Genomic DNA, 19,753 nt, shown 5'->3' on the forward strand with positions numbered 1-19,753 from the left:
CAAAAGCATGCATTATTCATTCCTAAACTCTTCTTTAATTTCCATCATAAGACAACACATCTAAATACAGTGTTGCTTAAGTCTTACTACCACAGCAACTTCTATCATGAAGCCTGGTAGCGCTTTAAAGCGTGAGCCTTTTGCCTGTTGAAAACCAATCGACGTCTTTCACGGTGTGTTAGGAACCGCTAGGGCCTGAACCACGCCAGCGGCACACTGTCTTTTATGCCAACACAACTGGCAACCAGACCCCAAATTACTGCTCGGCCCGCTCCTCCGTTCCCCCTCCTCTCTTTCATCTTCCCCATCGGAGAACTCCCCTCTAAGCCTCTCCACCCTGTCATGGAAAAACCGCCAAAACCCTGGACCGCGTGTTCGTGATATTCTGTGCAAATTTTCGAGTGGAGGCTCATGCTGCTTCCCTCTCTAGCTCTTCCTTTTAATCAGCAAGGGTCCAAGCAAGCACGTGTCAGAGAAATGTGTTCCTGCTGTAGGGGTTCTGTACTAAATGACATGCCTCTGGAGGCAAAACGTCTCAACCTACATGAGAACTTCTTGTTGCTGTTGGAACTCTTTAAATTAGGGCTGTCACTTTTAAAAGAAACTTGACCTTCAATTAGTTATGATCTATTTAAATAGAAAATGTACACCCTTCAGTGTATGAACGCAACAGGACTTCCCTTGAAAACTCTTGTGTAACAGAAGCAGGGGGCATGTATAAAATGATCAGTCGTACCGTTTGTATTAAAATATGTGTAATTATGAGTCCCACTGCTCTTCATGGCAAGACCCGCCCTGCATAGCTGTTTGAGGCGGAGACGATTGGTTGGGGTGAGACATTGACCTTGAGTAGCAGGCGTCAGGCGGACATGGACGCCTGGCCAATCCTGGCGCGTAGCGTAAACTACGCTAGCTTCGCTAACACTATCAAGAAAACTTATAAGCGCACTGGATGGATAAACTTAATGAGTGGAAGCACATTAGATTGGACACTACAGATGGAAAAATAGTGTTTCAAGGTAAGGCTGCTGACTTTGTAAATTTCAACTGTCCTACAGTAACTTTAGCTCGTCACTTAAGTGAGGCAGCGATCACTTAATTAATGGAAGAATTTTACTACCTAGTTTAGGATAAAGCTAATTGGGATGCGTTCAAATTTATTTCAGCTTTGTAAAAACTTTTTTTTAAGTGACAACTTATATATGAATATAATTAGCAGTTTTATGGCTTTGGTTCAAGAAATAAGGAAAATAAATGTTTGAAAAGAAAACTAGATCAAATAATAAAAATAATTTTTAAGAGCCACGCTTATCGTTCTAAAGGTTTTTTCACAAATCAGAGCTTTTTTAATGTTATTTGTATGGTTCTGAAAAATGTATTTAGTTACAACATCATTCATAGTTTCCTCTAAAGTCTTATTTGAACTAGTGGTGTATTTTTAATTATTCTTATCTGTTGTAACATTGAGTGAGGATGACATTTGACTACTATACAAGATATACAGTCTCAGAAATGGTGCTGACTCATCCCTATATTTTAGTATTTGTCAGTGCTTTGGTAGAGGGAGCTGTTTCCAAGGAATGCATTTGCTGATAATATTATTTCATGTGCTTCAGTCAAAAAATGACTTTCAAATCACCCTGCCTGGAAACCTCAAAGTGTCTTTTTATCAGTCATCCAAACATGTCTTTCATATTCATATCAAGGGCTTAAGCAGGTTAACACCAAATAAATAAAGTCTTGACATGACAACAAACAAGTGGTCATTCAGGAGCAACAACAGGGGAGATTAGAAGTCAAAGGCAGGCAAACAATCAGGTCAACAACTTGAAGAGACAAGCACAAAAATGTCCCTCCCTCCTAATGCCATATGTATCAGGGTCAAGCTAAACCATGCACGACAACAACCACGTCCACAGACACAAGTGAACAGGGCAAGCAGAATGAGAACTTGGCCTACTAATGTACCAACACCACGATATCGGACAACATCACAAAACCTGCTAACCATTCCACTGGGGGAGGGGAGACACAGAGAAGAGAAAGACTCGTGGTGTTTTTACCGTTAGGAGGAGGTAAACTGAGATGCAGGGATGTCCTAGGTTTAGGGTCAGGTAGGGGGTCCTGTTTGAACCCTGAGGGGTGAGGAAGATCAGGGGATGGGGAGGGAAGATGAAGCAAAGGGAGGTGGTTGGAAAAGCCTTTCTGCAGGGGTTACAGCGTGCAAGGGGAATGTATACAGCACTGGTTTGTGATGTTGATTTCAGGGGTGTGTGGTATTATGAATATAATTAGCAGTTGTATGGCTTTGGTTCAAGAAATAAGGAAAATAAATATTCCTGAGCGATCAAACAGTGGTTACAGATCCAAAGGCGGTGCACTCCAGGTCAGGCGCTCTGTTTCCCATTATGACTCATGGGTCTATGGTGAACCGAGAGACCCAGAGAGTGAGTTTCCAACACATGGTTAATTTGGTGCTTAACCACAGCCCATGCCCAGTAAAGTCAGTTCAACGGTTGTATCACAGCACTCCACTCTTTCGGACCTTCGGTCTCAGTCAAATACAGAGAGGACTGGCACTTGCTGCTGTGGGGAAACCAGTTTTAGTTTCATGCTTTTGATCCTAAATCCAAGGTTTTGTATGCTTCTGTTCTATTTAGGGAACACATGGAAACCTAGCTTTTGGGGCACTTTGAAACCCCTTTCAAATAAGAACTTTCTGGTAGATCTTGAATAGGCTGACGGTTTAAGTTTCTGTCTGAGGTTTGACAACAGTAATGATTCCAGCAAGTGGTCCATTGTCTGTATTGGACCAGTTCTGGGTCTCAGCGGGCTTTGATACCTCTGAAGTAAGGGATGTAGTTGTGCTGCCGCAGCATGGCCAGGGTGGTAGGGTTTAGGTGAAAAGACAAGCCTGCAATGCCACCTATTGGTGTGGGCGAGTACTTGCCACTACCTCCACCTCCACCATCACCACCACTCCCTTCAGCCCCAGCAGCATAGTACAAAGGGAAGGAAGATGATTCCCTGGCCCAGATGGATGGGTACTTAATTGCACACATGAGGGTTGGAGGCAAAGGGAGAGAACTGGAGTCATGGGCCTGGCTGCTGTGTCTACCACCAAGGTGTACCTCTGGCCCTGAATATCCAATCAGATCACAGGAAAGATGTTGAGTCAATGGCTAAACGTGTGAAGGTGTTAAGTTTCGTGGAAATATTAGGAATAGTACATGTGGTCCATTTACAAAACATCAATATCACACCGTACACATCACACAAGCCTTAAATATTGATCTAAAAGCTCATGATATTTTAGCTGTGTATAAATGAGAGGCCCATTTTAATTTCATAAAGCAAGCCCTATCACCCTCTTCAAATGGTGAAATAGGAGAATTAATGAGACAAGGCATTGGCATAAGTTCTAAGACGGACTTTATCAAGCGTCTTCGAGTAGGAAAACAGTGTGTGACGTATATTCGTAACTACTGTTGTGCCTAGGTTATCCTCTTCAACCTGGTGCCTTTATTACCACCATTTAAGATTTAACTTGATCACAGACAGTTCGGTCGTAATGCTAGTGGCAGCTAATATAGCCTGAAGCAGCAGATATGAGCAGCTACAGAGATCTGCTGAGATCATTTCTTTTCATCTCCACACCTCCAGCTTTATATTTTCAAAACTTCAGACCCAACTGAAACTGATTCAAGTGACATCACTTATCAGACTTCCCACAGCGCCCTCTGACCCTAAAGACTCTATTCTACTTTATTTTATTTACATAGGCAGTAGAACTTCCTAACACCTCGAAATACACTTTGACGTGTAAAATCTGTGGACTTCCACTTACAACATTTAGTTTTTTTTAGCAAAGCAGGTGACTTGCCAATATTTACTTAACAGCCTACATACACATTGAGAAATGTGAGATTTAAGCTATGCATTGATTTTGACATTATGTTCTTGCATATACAAGACATTATCATACCCAACTCGTCAAATCCCAACGCTTGGTCAGTGGCCCTCAGCTTCAAACTGTGATGCTCTAGGCACCCCTCTAGCATCGGTTTTGGATCAGGTACGGCGTGTACATTTTTTTTCACATGAACAACACCAACGACTCTAGTGCCCAAAGACTGACACAACGAAATGTCAATGTTTACTTTCAGTTTCGCTTGGGACAAGAACAGTGTAAGTTCCTTCCCACCAACTTACATCAGTTGCTCTGAGAGTCAAATAATGATTTGGATGGGTTTACATTGAAGTTAGTTGAAAGCGATGTGTCTCGCATACAGATGCTAAAGGACTCCTTCGTCTGTATCAGACAGTGAGGGGCGCTGAATAACCGGTTGGTATTTGACAAGTCTAGAGTGAGTTCACCTGTAAATAATCTAGATAATTTAAGGAAGCATTTTTCCCAGTCATTCACTAAGAAGATAAATGTAGGCCGACAGAGTAATCTGCATGTAGCATTCCAGGAAACATGGGTAATTAAAAAATACAGAAATTCAACCTTGGAGCAACAGCAATACATGGATATATGGATAACGGCTGTGGTCATGTGTGTTTGAGGCTGATACCTGGCCGGCTGTAATTCTGGGGGGAACGGCAGGGGGTGTAGCGTCCATAGCCCCCCAGGGAGCTGTTAGAGCTGGGGCTGGAGGGCCTCCGCTGACGGGGTGACTTCTCCCCATCGCCCTGGATAAACACATACAATTAAAAAACGTCAGCTCTTTCTAATGAGAAACAAACATCACCTCACTAATCACAGTATCAGACAGGAATGTGAGTGTGGCACAATAAGTCATGTGTAGTTCAGTATGTACAATCATTTATTGGGTGTAATGTAAGTTAAGAGAGTTTATTATGTGTTTATGAGGAGGAAGTGTTCATTGTAGTTAAAATTTAGATTAGAGCGTTATTTATCACCAGCTACATTTTTAGACAGTAGATCCAGTGGATCGCCAGTAGGTGCATGACTCCATCTCTAATATATTCCTAATGAGAGGGATCAATCATGTTGCACAAGGCAAGCAATAGATCGAAGAAATATAAGGCTAAAGCCAAGATAACGAGGTCAAGGGAAGTATGCATATTGGTATGTCCAGGAGCAAATCAGGTTGAGTCAACACATGGATCAACAAAGCTTTTGTCAGAAGTGGCCTTTAATAGATGAGTTGATTTTTGTCACTGGATTAGAGAGGTGTGAAGTTCGAAAGAAGTGAAAGACTGTGAGCCGGTCTACCTCTCCGTAGTGCCTCTCCTCAGACGGGTAGCTGACGTATGGAGAGTAGGACAGCATGTCAGGCCTGTCTATGTTATAGATGGCCTTGGTCTTTGGGAGGGCTGCCAGGTCCTTGTAGTCCAGCCTCTCCTCTCCTAGTTTGGCCTGGCAGCAGAGACAAGAAAGCTTTCATAATTGATCCATCATCTCCAGGTATTAATATGTTTTATTCAGCAAAGATGTAAACAGACTGGTGGTGAGTAGAGGTGGTGCAGTCTTACGTAGATGACTCTGCTGGGAGAGCCTGAGGCGCTGGATGCTGGGACTGAAGTTATGCTCTCAGATGAAGTCCGGGTCACCTGAAACATACACACACACTCAGTTATTTTCAAATATATTGGATACATTCATTGTGCTGACATTTAAGGTCATGCTTTGTGTGAAAAGATATTTGGTTATTTTCCTTTAATAAAGCAACCACATTAAACTCTTCAGCACTGCATGTATCCTAGTTAATTAGTTAGATATTGTTTTCTGCATGAATTTATCACATTTTCTTTTAAATTTCTTTCTTAACCGATTGACGTTTTATTTTCATTGTTGGTACATTTTGTTCACCAAAGAGCACATTTTATTTCCATTTTGTGCAAACAGCACATACGTATACACAGTGATGCTATTAGTGCACGATCAGCACCGATCACAGTTATTGTTAAAGCACACAAGTTGAGGACAGAGTGGTCTTTCCTCTTCAGAACAAATTAAATATTGGTCGTTTTTATCATCTTGCATGATCATCAGTTTCGTGTTCGTCAAGTTGTGTGAGTGTCAGACTCTTCAGATACAGATCAAACATGGTACAGATGCAGACTGACACACATCCCTCCTCTCTACTTCCTCATTAAATCCCTGTACATGCACAGACTGATGAGCAGAATGTTACAGCTTCATTAGTCACGTAGCTCTGAGGTCTTTACAGCTTCTGCTCAACATGAAGCAAATATAGTAGTATGGTGTCAACAGTTAAGAACAACCCATGCAGCAGATGGTTGTGGGTTGAGTGGGGTGCAGACACGTTCACGAGCACCAACCTGCTGCTCAGGGATGTCATTGAGCTGTATCCGGACCTGCTTCTGGGAAGGAGAGGGGTTAAGATGAGGAATGAGGATGGGAGACGTGTCTGTGAGGCTGAAGGGCTGCTGATGTAACAGTAAAACAATGGTAATTTGTCCTGAACTGAACCCCTCCTCCTCTTCATTGTGATTGGTCACATCCTCCCTGTACTGATTTGTCTATGACAAGTTCAACCTGTCCGCCAGGTTGAACTTGTCATAGTTACCAAAACGAATCAACTATTTTGTTAAATATTTCCAAAACTTAGAATTACAGATTTACAAACTTGTAATACTGGTCTAACACTATTTCCATGGTGTCCAGAATCCAGAGGAAAGTGTCTGTCAAAAGATTTATGAAAAGGGTCTTAATACTCCCCAAAAGCTACATTTCTTGGTAGTTACTGTATTGTATTCTTGTTGGCTTCAGTATAACAGCATACAGTATTTTGCACTTTGAAAACTTTCCGTTTTCATTCAGCCCCCCAGACTATGACTGTGGTTGGATAGATCTGTTTTGTACAAACAAAGACATTTTAGACAAACAGACGGCATTGACCTTTGGCTGCTTACAGATCCAGATTAGAATACAAGAAAGCCAAAGATGTCTTTAAAGTTGCTGAGTAATTAAAAGTTTTAGTGCTAATGAGGGAGGTCAAAGACAACATCAGAAAGTAGTTTTACATTCTTCGTCTTTAATTTGAACTGCTAAAATGTACAGCTGCACAATCAAAAAAACCAACAGCATCTCAAATCTTCCCACATGGCATCCAATGGATCTACTTTGTTTCTATTTGAGGATGTGTAAGAAATAGCCTTGAGCATCTTATCTTATACAGTAGTGGCTCGGCCGTCTTTCCCACCCACCTTACTCTTCTCCTCCTGCTTGGCTGCTTGTCTGCATGGTGGATGCCAGATAGAAGATCCTAAAGATGCAGAGACAAAGACAGGAACTGTCAGATTGTTTCCAACTTTTCACACATGTCAATTTACGTTGTCACTAGGGACGACAATGGTGGTTGGTTGAACTATCTCAGCAACTTTAGAATGAGTTTAGACAGCTGGATCCTCTTTCAGCTGGAAATGGAGCCTTTCAGACTCCGACAGAACACCCCTGACTAACCAGTATACTGACTAGGGTATGGTAGTTATTAGGGGTGGGAATCGCCAGAGATCTCGCGATACGATATTATCGCGATACTTGGGATACGATAGTATCACGATACTGCGATATATCACAATACTTTCACGATACTGCGATATTCTGAGTATTGTGATAACATATATTGCGATTTATTACTTTTTTCAACTTCAAATGATGTCCCCAAAGGAAAACTGTCAACATGTTTTATCGAATAAGATAAAGTTTTCAGTCTGTTCATCTCACTGCAATCATTTTTATTGCAGCAAAATAGGATTGTCAAGCAGACAGACTCAAGTCCCAAAAACTGATTTTACCTTGTAGGTACATTTCTTCTCCCTCTGCAAACATCTGCTCACAGCGGGCACAGCGGGCACATGTGGGGTGGTAGTGCTTCTCTCCAGCCTGTTGAGCATTAAACAAGGACAGGTTATGACCATGTAACACACTTTGTTGGTTTTGGTTACTTTTGGGGAATTGTTAAATCTTTGTATTGCTCTTTGATAAAGTTGGAGAACTCACAACAGAAATAATGACAAAGCAGAAGAGCCCAGATGTCCTGACTTTTAGTCCATATAAAAAACAGCGTCCTACACTTCCCATAATGCAACTCGATAGCATCTTTTCATCAGGCATTCCCGAAATTTGTCATTCTTTTTTCCCTTCTTTTCCTGGCAGAAGTTGTCTTCTGTAGATGAGGGATCCATATATTCCACACAATCATCTACTTGCTCACTGTTAGCCTATCTGCCTGTGGTTGTTTAGGAGTCATGGCAACATGATGAATCGGCATTATTTGGCCCAAGTACAGTCTTGACAATGAAAACCAACCAATGCAGCACAGATAAAATAGAAAACGAAGACACTCTTAGTGGATTTCACAGCTGAGTGCTGTCGCCTGTCCCTCACAGTTCATAATGGAACACCAATGTACACATTCACTTACTCTCTGCATGTCTAAGGGCACACTTTATAGAAAAATAGAAAAATGCTGATGAATAAATAATTAGCACTGATAGTGTTGTGTCTTGTCTAATTAGCATTGCTTGATTGAAGTGCCCCCATCTACAAACGACAACAAAGAAGAGGTTGTGTTTTCTCATTTAGCCACAGGGTGGAGCACTGGTGCTGAGTACAGTGCCCTACAGATGCATTCAGTGCAGAGAAAAATGTGAGAGTAACATGAGTGCGATTTGAGTATGATTCATTTACTTGTGACTGATCAGTATTCATCAAAAGCAAAGAAAAAATCCAAGGAACATATACTAAACAGTAACAGCTTTAATATTAATGGTGAAATTGTCCTTTAACACTTCAACTCAAATTGTCCAAAGCCTGCAAATCTCCTAATAAACTTAAACAGTGAGTAGGCAGCGGCAGAGCATGTGTTTAGCATGGTGATATTACATGGCTTGACATTTAGAAGCTAATGGGGGAGATATGTTATCCAGATCTTGAGTTAGAATCCACAAGTCCGTGTGAGGGGAGGGGGTCGTCATGGTGGGGATGGTTGGTCTGTGATATTGCTTTGAAGTTATCTTGTGAATTGTTCATGGGCTCGTAAAACCATAGGGCCACTGGGATAAAGAGGTCTTCAGGGGTCCAAGTGGTCCTCTGAGACCCAAACTGGGCCCCAAACTTGGCCGGTCGAAATTGCTGCTGGCAGTGTTGGTGTTCGCTCTCTTCTATTGGGAATTCTTTGGGTCTATTCAGATTTGCTCTGACTGTCCTTGGGTTCCTCTGGATCAAGTTTCTTTGTTTTGAAAAGTTATTTAATGTCTGCGTGCATGTCGAGTGTGGGTAGGTTTTCCATGGGTCCATATCAGCTTGGGTCTAGGACTTTGGACCCATGAAGACCTCTACTACTGGGAGCAGTTAAGCAGTTTCAGTGCCTTGTTCAAGGGCACTTCAGTGGTAGTTGCTATGGCTTTCTTGACTAGATTTTTCAATCTCGGATTGAAACTGGCAAATCTTTAGTCCAAAACCTAATATTCTTGGCAAAATCACCTCCTTTTTAACAAGTCATTCAGTCTGTAAGTAATCCAAATACTATTTCACTTGCTCAGTGGTGATTTTCTCAATGCTAGAGTCTTATTCTGTCTTGTATTCGAAACATCATTGGAATCAAGTAGAATGATCTGACTCTGTTGGCAGATTTTCTTGTTTAGAACATGTTTGATTTATGGACTAAATAATGAACTAAACGACTCAAGATGGATACTTTTTTTTTCTCTTTTTCTCTTCTTGCAAAACAGTCCTCTGATGTCTGCTGATCTCTGCCTCCCAAAGGCATCCCATCTGCCTCAACAGCGGCCTGATTACTCACAATCCCTCTGAGGTCCCTCCACTTTGCTGCGTCATCTCAATATGGAACCACACCAGCAAACAGGCAGTCGACACCCTATTTCTTGGTGAACACCCTGCTTAATGCTTATCTAGACAAAATTAGCAGCAGATGGAGAGAGGAAGCAACCAGAGACATGTATAACTGATGAGCAGGGAGACTCCAAGTCCAGGTATTATTGGGAGAAAAACTGGCAGCAAGTTGTGGACGCCATGCCAAAAGCTCATATTTGAACTGAACTGAAACAGATAAGATAAGAGAACTTGACAAAACAGAAGGTTGGAACTGGATTGAAATCCAAACACCGAAAGCATGAGAGGGCCGGAAAAGAGATAGCACTGTAGGCAAATCCTTCTTTTGTCACAATCCAAGGATGCATGAGGGGGAAATGATCCTATTCAATGTCTTGCGAGACTGATTGGTCAAGGAAGAGAAGAGGGGAGATGAACTTACAAGCTGATCATTGGAAGGTTTACTTAGGAATGGTAACTCTGGCTGACCAGCTGTAGCTGGATGGTGGTTTGTGGCTGAGAGTCCTGCAGGGCTTAGGAGTTTTGAAACAGCTGTGGTAAAGAGCTGGAAGAGATCATAGCAGCCAAGTGGTGAAAGGGCAGGTGAGGTTGCTACCTCCTTATTTACCCTTTTACATCTGCTTTCTCAAAATGACGCTCTCTTTGATAACGTGTACATATCGTCATCTACCAATCGCAGAAACAGTTAGGCGAGAGAGTTGAAGAGGAGAAGATTGAAATAGATTTTGATCAGTCGGGCATGGCTACAGCACAAACACAGAGAAAACCACATGCTTTCATGCTCTTGGTCAATATTCCATCAACTCAAGTGTAGCTACATCAAACTGTGTTCGGGGCATTTTCTACTCTAAAATAAATGTCTGTTTCCTTTCTATCTGACTCACTGCCTAATCAAACAAAAAAAAAATAAATGCAATCTATATCCAGTTCAAGCATTTACAATACATGTTACGAGTACTGTTATACTCAACAGTTGAGAGTGAACAGAGCTACCTGCATATGATCAGCTTTGCCCGGCATGAGCTTTTCTTTTCTGACAGAGATAGCGACGACACTGAACCTAAAGGCAGCGCTATCTTGGATGTTACATCTTATTTGGATTTTATGCCTTGCCTGCCTCAAAGTTTAATAAGTTTAATAAACTTTGACCACATTTGTGACCTTTCAAATTACAACCAATGAGTTTACAGCTGTCTGTAACACAAGATAACATGACCAGTGATGGATGCCTCAAACCCGTCTTCATAGTTGGGTTATTACTGGACTTATTCTCCAAAGGACAATCATTTCCAGTGCATTCTGGAAACTGTTAAACTGAAACACAGTCTTGACTGGGCTTGTTGTTTAAATCCCCTGCCACTCACTGTGTTCACTCAGTCGTAAACCACTGAGCTCTGTGCTCCACTTTTGGTGAGCGTTCCACATTCTGCTGATACAGTGCAAAGGTACATCACATCACCCACTCACACTACGTGACTGGCGGGTGATTTCTGGAATAGCAATAAATAAGAGCACAGCCACAGCAATGAGCCGCCGGGCAACAAAGATGTCGGCACAAACAATACACGTTTCAATTCAACCTCTGCCAGCTCCAGTTAATGACTCCATACGTCCACACAAAGCACACTCTTTGATCGCAACCAAATGTCATGACATTTTGAATGCTCAGTCTCTCTGTTACTGTTTCAAAGTGCAGCACAGGTACAGTGGCTGGAAATAGCTTATATCCTGAAACACTGAAGCATTTGATTTAAAAATAACAAAGGATGCCAAAGAGCTGGGCCTGTATTTACTAAGCATGCTAGAATCTCTCAGAGGAATTACACTATAGACATTTTGATTGAATGTTTTGAATGTAGAATTATCTTTAATATCATACAATATTCACCTGAAACCTTCCTTTCCACTTCTTGAGGAAAGAGGAAAACTTGCCTACAGCAAAACAAAACATAAGACCACTCCCCCACTCCCTACTGACACACAACCAAAACACACACACACACACACACACACACACACACACACACGTTATAGGAGCAGGTGCTTTTAGTCCTGCTTGACTGTCTTCTGCTCAAGAAACTATAGGACCACATAGTTAGGTATACACATGATAGCGTGACACAATACTGTAGGAAATGGAAGTGGATGATGTCATCTACACACAAATACACACACTGCTGTTCTTATGTTCCCGTTGCTCTCCAGACACTGGAACAGGATCGGTGTTTATGAAAGGAGAGCATGGGAGAGACCGCCATGTGAAGAGAGAAAAGAGAGAACTTGAGAGAGAGCGGTTGTTGTTTGTCCCCATAGTGCTACTCTGATGTCCTGAGGTCACAGCAGGAGCTTCCGAGACCCCCTGTCTAAAAGCTTTCTTATCCTCCTCCTCTCATCCCTCTCTCCGCCCAAGGAGAGTATCCATGTCCCATCCCTCCATCACCGCTTAACAACAGACTGCTTCACTAGAACCACATTCCCCTGCACTGATTTCTAACTGCCTCTCAAATGGACTCTTTCTCAACCACTCTGTTAAAATCTGTCTTCTTTTTAAAACAAAATATCTGAAACCATCTCACCCCAATGTCAGATATTGAAATAGCCCCATTTCACAGTCTGTTGGTTGACAGTATTTTGGTCACACAAGGCACATATACAGTGAAGCTCTGTCTTTCTCCTCGTCTCTTTATAAAGTCTACTGCTTGCAAAATGCCCACAAACTGAACTGGGTCTAACACAAGCAAGCATGCAGTATAATGCCACACATTAAGTCAAGTGACTGGTTGACAGTGAAAACCTGGGTATTACTTGTCAAACAACATTTTTTTATTGGACAACGCTGACATTTCCAAAGGGACGCAAGTGGAGTGTGTAATCTGTCCTGTAGCTGTGGACGATTTCTAGAACAGGAAGCTGTGTGGCTTTATTTTAGGAACACAGAGACAGACCTGAGAGTGAGGGACAATGAACGGATGACCTGCCTGAGGGGGGAGGACAGTAAACAGGGAGACGTAAAATGTGTGTGTGTGGGTGTAGTAGAGAGTGAGGTCAAAGCCATAAGCCCAGAGCCAAAAAGAGAGACGGAGCGAGAGAGAGACAGAGACAGAGACAGAGACTGGTTGATCCCTGCGGACTGACACACAGCAGGCTGCAGAGGGACAAATATATAATCTCTGCATCGGTGACATTTTTTTACTGATCATGTCAAAGCGGAAAAACTCTAAAGTTACACGTGAAAAGGAGATGTTCCCAGATCTGTACATACACAGCTATTCTAAAAACATTTCTCATGGAACTGCATAAGCAGTGCATAAGATCTGATGAAATTTTCTTTGGGGAAATAGGGTCAATTCTGGAATCTGTTCAGTGGAAATATGAGAAGAATGAAGAATGTAAAATAACAGGATACACTAGAAAATGCATTTCCTGCTGAAAATGCGTTGGAATGCTGAAAGCTGAAATGAATCTCAAAAACATTGCTGAAAATAGATATCCAATTTTAAAAAAATTGCAAAAACCTTAATGATTCAAAAAGTTGAAAGATTACAAATATGAAGTTATATCACCCCTCTCCTTAAAGAGCTGAACATTTTGATATTCGAACAGTTTCTGTAGCTTAAAAGAATTCCAGCGGTAGTGATATTTGTTGTAGTAGTGGTAGAAGTTGTATAGTTGTAGTAGAAGTATTGGTAGCATTTGAATAAGTACTAGCTGTAGCAGTAGTGATATTTGTCGTAGCAGTAGTAGTAGAAGTTGTAGTCGAAGTATTAGTAATTAGAAGAAGTAGTAGAAGTAGTAGTATCAGTAGTCGTAGTAATAGCTGTAGTAGTGGTCGTAGTATTTAATATAACAGTAGTAGTAGAATAAGTAGTAGTAGTAGTAGTAATAGTAAAGTCAGTTTTTGAAGTAGCAGTAGTAGTCGTACTAATAGTAGTCGTACTAATAGCTGTAGTAGTATTAGTACTGGTAGTAGCAGTAGTAGCAGAATGGTATAAGTAATAATAGTAGTGGTAGTAATAGCAGTAGTGGTAGTAATGATATTTATGGTAGCAGTAATAGCAGTAGTCGTAATAGTAGCAGTAATACTAGAAATATTAGCAGTAGTAGGAGTAGTTGTCGCAGTATTAGTAAGAGCATTCATTATTTCAACAAAAATGCCTCATTTTGAGCTAAACGTTGAAATCCAGTTAATCCATGAGGCTTTTATTTTGAAAGGGTGGGACTGGGTGGGGGAGGGAGGGGGAGAGGAGACATAATCATCATGTTTGACACACATAAACAGAGGTTATTAAATAACAGGCTTCATCACAAGCAGTTCAGTTAGAATTCACTCTCTGGGGCTTTTATTTTGAAATGGGGTGTGGGGTGTGGGGGAGAAGGGGAGAGGAGACAGAATCATAATGTTAGATAAACACAAACCGGTTATTAAATGACAGGCTCATCACAAGCATTTCAGTTAGGATTCATTCTGTGGGGCTTTTATTTACAAATGGCATGTGTGAGTGGGGGGGGGGGGGGGGGGGGTGGAGGAGGGGGGAAAGACCTCTAAAGATCCCTAAGACCTGAATGACTGTATGAGAGACACAGAGAGAGAGAGAGAGAGAGAGAGAGAGAGAGAGAGGAGTGTATGTGAGCGTGAGTCTGTGAGTCTGTATGTTGTTGGATAATGCTTACATAATTGTTGGAATGCTTAACAGCATTCCAACAATTATGCAAAATAATTAGAGTAAAACACAGAAAGAACAACTCACTTTTCCATTGGTTCACCTCCCAGTTTTCTCTAAAAAGTGTCTTTACTTCCAGGTGGCTAAGATGATATCTCCCACTTTGCAAATCTATTATCTTAGACTTGTACTGTCTGTTTAAACTGTTTATAAACAGGAGTAGTACTTCTCGAAAATAGTTAGTCAACTTTGACATGTACAATCAGTGAAAAGCCCCTTTATTGTACATTTATAGACATGCTCTCATTGTTATTTGTTGAATATTGCACAGTAGTATTTATAGTATGTACTCAACCAATTCAACCAATGTGAGTTGTATTCAAGTTAATTAGTTTTCTGAAAAAGTGGCGGCTTAATGTCTGTGTATCTCTTTATCTAGCTACAGTAACTAGTGAGCCAGAGAGCTGTTTATTCAGTAAATGGACACTGCAGTCGTAATGCCATCAAAAGAGAAGGAAGGCCATCTTTCACTTGGTCATTCATTCATTTATCTGTGTAGAATACACAGATAATAACATAATACATATATTTATCTGTGTAGAATACAGATACATATATTTAATTCATCTATTCATGAATCCATCATTATTTTATCTTTTTACATATTTCTTACATTTCTCTTTCCACACCTCACCTGTTTGTCCATCTAGATCAGGGGTCTTCAATATTTTTCAGGCCAAGGACCCCCAAAATGATAGAGAGATGGAGCAGGGACCCCCTACTATATATATTGTATACCATTGTGTTTTATATTAAATGGGCCTAGTGCCATGTACAAACATACCTCTTTATTGTGCATTCAATACTAAGCTATTCAAATGGTTCATATATTCATGTTTTTATTTTAAACTTGTGTAAGGTACAGTGAGTAGGGTGGCCGTGCTACTGCCATTCATAAACATACCTTGTCAGCTGATACCAATGCCAATATCAACATTGTCTGTCAATTGCATGATAATCATGCATACAAGCTATTCAAATTGACGTTTTTATTTTAAACATAAATGGACGTTGAACCATTAACTAAATGCTAACAGCTACCACAGAACATTTCTACTGTACTGTTACCTCCAGGACTTTTCCAGTGATGTACTTTTTGCAGCTCTCACACTGGATCCCAAACATGGCGTGGTAGTCCATCTCACAGAAAGGGATTCCATCCCTGATAGAACAACACAGGACAAGTCATCAGATCAGAGACAGCACAGAGCATCAGATACAGTCCACACCTGTCAGGAGACAGGTGCTGACCTCTAAATACCTCTGAAGATCCCTAAGACCTGAATGACTGTATGAGAGACACAGAGAGAGAGGGAGAGGAGTGTATGTGCGCGTGTCTGTGAGTCTGTGTGTTTATCAACATCACTAATTGGCTCAATCGCGAACACCTGTGTGCCTGAAGCCATTTGAAAATATTCTCCATAGAGATCCCATTGAAAGTAAAAAGCTTAATAATTCAAAAAGTTTAAAGGTTACAAATATGAAACGTCATAGCACCCCTCTGGTGAAAGAGCTGAACATTTTAATAGTTGAACGGTTTCTGTAGCTTAAAATATGAAGGAGAAGAAGAGGTGCGATGGAAGAAATAGAAGAAGTTGAATAAAGATTCGAAGAACAATTGTTATTAACAGCATTCCAACAATAAAGATTCGAAGAACAATAGTTGGAATGCTAAACAGCATTCCCACAATTAATTCAAGGAGAAAAGATAAAAGGTAGACAGTAGAGATAAATACTCAAATAATTATAATCTTTCCCTAAACCTAAAACTGACCACATGCTAGACATATATATTTATATATATAAAAGATAAAGTGTTTTTACATTGAATCTCAGCTCTGGTGCCTCTTATCAGTCTCTACTTGAGCAAAGATGACATTTTTGTGACCAAATAAAAATATCGTTAGGTGATAGTAAGTATTGTGACATCCAATACTAACCATCTGATATCGGCTTAACACCCTTTGCATAGAGGTAATAGTGTTAATGAAGTAGTTATAGCACTGTATACAGCAGCCAGACTGACTTACTTGCTGATGTACTCTGCATTGAGCACCTTGTTGCAGACTTTACATTTGAAGCAGCCCAGGTGCCAGTGCTTTTCCAGCGCTACAAGAGACTGTTCATTCTTAAACTCATTCCCACAGCCACAGCAGTCTGCAGGGAGATGACATTAGTTTAGTTGAGAATTGACGAGGAATGACGATAAAGTTGAATTATTCGGCATGGTCGAGTTCCTTCTACAGTACTTTGGACAAAATGAACATTGGAAATTTTGATGTCCTGAGAGTGGAAAGACTTAACACCATTTAGAGATGGAACAGAAAATTATGATAATGAGCAGTTTGAAAAAAATCATAGTTTGAAGGGTGCAAAGGAGAGACAATCACAGAGAGATAGAGACATAAACTGTGTGTACTGACTGTGGACAGCCTGTATCGGTGCAGGGCTGTTGGCAGCGAGAGGCTGTGTACACTTTTGGCAGATACACTCCTTCCCATTAAATGTCACTCGGTCACCGGCCGGGAACGGCTGTCTGCAAACAGAAAAGACATAGAAGTAAAAACACAAATAATATACTGAAGACTAGATGTGTTTTTTTATCATAAGGCATGGACATATAACGGACATGTTTAGTAATTTAGTAATTTAGTAATCAAAACGTTTCAACAAGCTGAACAGGACCATCGCCAGTATTTTAGAAATTTAGAGTTCAAGTGTCTAAATGCCAGAGAATGTTTTTTAGCCACCAGAGATTTCTACATTTTTTTTCATACATGTATTTTAGTATGTCATATTAGTTTGACTTGAATTTTATTTCATTTTCATTTGATAATTTCTGCATTTATTCGTCTTTTTTATATTAATTTAATTTACTTTTTCAATCAGAAAAGGTTTATGAGAATAATTACCTCTCATGTGTATAAGTTGTTAAAACCCTAAAATGTTTTGCTTGTAACAACACATTCTCATAGGCCTTTTCATTAGAGTTTTAGTGAATTGAATTTGCATTTGCATTAAGTGTGGAAATCCCTGTTTGCAAAGGTTTGTGCACCTTTGGTCTAGCGCTACTTGTACTAAACGTCAGAGCACCGTGGTTAACGGTGTGCATGTCTGTATGTGATGTCTGGGTACTCCTGAACAGCAACAAAGGAACAGAGAGAAGATTCTTCTTCCCTCAAAAGAAAAGCAGGACTCAAGATATTAGCAAATCAATGTCAGCACAGGGATAAGTTGGGCAAAAATCTGATTTCTTCGAATGTGTTCAGCATTGTTCTTTCTGTTTTTGTTTCTGGTATCTTGAGCTACTTCCAATTCATTTAGTGTTGTACAATGTTTAAAGCAGATTACAAAAAACATAAAAGATCTTTCTTAGAAAGTGCAGAGAGGTAAATAAGAGTGTCATGTGCAGAATGTAAACACAATTGTCATATGTTGAGTCCAAGATTTAAGTGCTTCAGCCTGCACATATTTTGTTCTTCCCAATAAATAGTGTGCTTCCAACTTTGTGTCTTGTGTTTGTCTCTTTCCTGTTTCAACATGCCAAAAACCACAAAGCCCGCTCCATAAAGAAATGGTTTTCCAGGTTTGGTGTGGAAGAATTGAACTGCCTTGTACAGAACCCTGACCTCAATCCACCGAACACCTTTGAGATGAGCTGCGAGCCAGTCCTTATCATAAGTGTTGGACCTCATTAATGCTCTTTTGGCTGGATGGGAGCATATCCCTGCAGCCAGGTTCAACATCTGGTAGAAAGGCTTTCCAAAAGGGTGTCATAGAGGCATATTAATGGCCATGGTTCTGGAATGAGGTGTTCAACTATCACATATGGCTGTAATGTTTAGGTGTGACCAAGTTGCCAGTGTTGAGAGCTTGTCTTTTTTATGAGACAAAGGTATCTACTTTTTTTTACAGGGTTTTCTTGAAGGCCGCACCTAGTAGGCAATTGCACAAGAAGTGCACATTGAGGCACATTGACACTGGCTGCAACATTGAGACATGGAAGTTGCTGCTAAAAAAATGAATGAATTGATTCATCGTATCCACCAGCCAAATGCCTTTAAAGACAAATGCCATTATCCTGTAAAGAGAGACATTACCAACACAATGAAACAATGTTAATGTCACACTGTCACAGCCAGCTTCTGAGAGTGGAATACATCCAGGCAGACTGGGCTGAGATTTTAGCTTTGTGTATTCATGTATAAACAGTAAAAGAGTCCTTTTTTTAAGGTTGGTCTATTTAGTCGTTAAATCTATTTTCAAGTCTCACTTACAGTATATATTGGCCACCATGAGTTTGACATGTTTGACATGATGTTCAGAGAGAAATGTTTCAACAACTACCAGATGGATTGTCATGAAATGTGGTTCAGGTATGACTTCCTGTTAGGATGATTTGTTCATAACTTTGGTGATCCTTCAAATTTTAATCTAGTGCTGGTGCTATTGTCAAGGCAAGGCAAGGCAAGGCAAGTTTATTTGTATAGCACATTTCAACAACAAGGTAATTCAAAGTGCTTTACATAAAACCATTAAAAGCATCAAAACATAAGGCAAATTAAAAGAGAAATTTAAAAACAATTAAAAAAACAGTGTAAGAAATAAAATTCAGTAGTAAAAAGTAAAGGAGATTTAAAACATACATTGAAACAATAATTGATGTCTCCCTGAGACATTACGCTGCACGCAATCAACCATACACTGCCGCAATTCTGCAATTACTCGCACACAAACCACGTCTGGAAAAGATCTCTGCCGATCTGTGTTTTATAGTGTACGCCTTGCGTACACTATAAAACGAGTCAGGTAGTTTGACTCGTCAAGTCAAACAACCTGCAAAACTAATGACAATCCCATCAAGCTCAGCTGTATCTTGTGTTTACTGCTAACTTTGAAATTGTTGCATTTTAACACGCTAAACTAAGGCATGTTAGCAGTAAATCAGCAATAGATGACGTGGGTGACACCATAGAGTATTTGGTTCTGAGATAAAATAAGAACATCTACGGGGCAGCACACAGACTTATGCAGAGGAGGACCCTAAAATGTGCCTATTTAGTGTGGCATACTTAAAAAAAAACTTTTAAACTCAAAATGATAAAGAAAAACCCTCTGGTCTTTACAGCAGAACACATTCAATAAACAATACTTCATCGTACCCTGTTACATGATCTTTAGT

General features: G+C 40.4%; 1 protein-coding gene across 2 annotated transcripts in view; it reads right to left on the bottom strand.

Moving 5' to 3' along the window:
- Positions 1-19,753, bottom strand: part of ablim2 (actin binding LIM protein family, member 2) — a 79,362-nt gene that overhangs the window by 32,299 nt on the left and 27,310 nt on the right. For both annotated transcript variants that reach the window (XM_079295698.1, XM_079295697.1), the window contains exons 4-14: positions 16,995-17,107; positions 16,602-16,728; positions 15,640-15,733; positions 7,792-7,879; positions 7,201-7,259; positions 6,313-6,354; positions 5,503-5,580; positions 5,243-5,386; positions 4,578-4,695; positions 2,843-3,139; positions 2,064-2,135 (exon numbers count right to left, since the gene is read on the bottom strand). In XM_079295698.1, coding sequence (XP_079151824.1) covers positions 2,064-2,135; positions 2,843-3,139; positions 4,578-4,695; positions 5,243-5,386; positions 5,503-5,580; positions 6,313-6,354; positions 7,201-7,259; positions 7,792-7,879; positions 15,640-15,733; positions 16,602-16,728; positions 16,995-17,107 — 1,232 coding nt within the window. The remainder of the gene's footprint in view (positions 1-2,063; positions 2,136-2,842; positions 3,140-4,577; positions 4,696-5,242; positions 5,387-5,502; positions 5,581-6,312; positions 6,355-7,200; positions 7,260-7,791; positions 7,880-15,639; positions 15,734-16,601; positions 16,729-16,994; positions 17,108-19,753) is intronic.

The sequence above is a fragment of the Melanostigma gelatinosum genome (assembly GCF_949748355.1).
Source record: "Melanostigma gelatinosum genome assembly, chromosome: 23".
NCBI lineage: Eukaryota > Metazoa > Chordata > Actinopteri > Perciformes > Zoarcidae > Melanostigma > Melanostigma gelatinosum.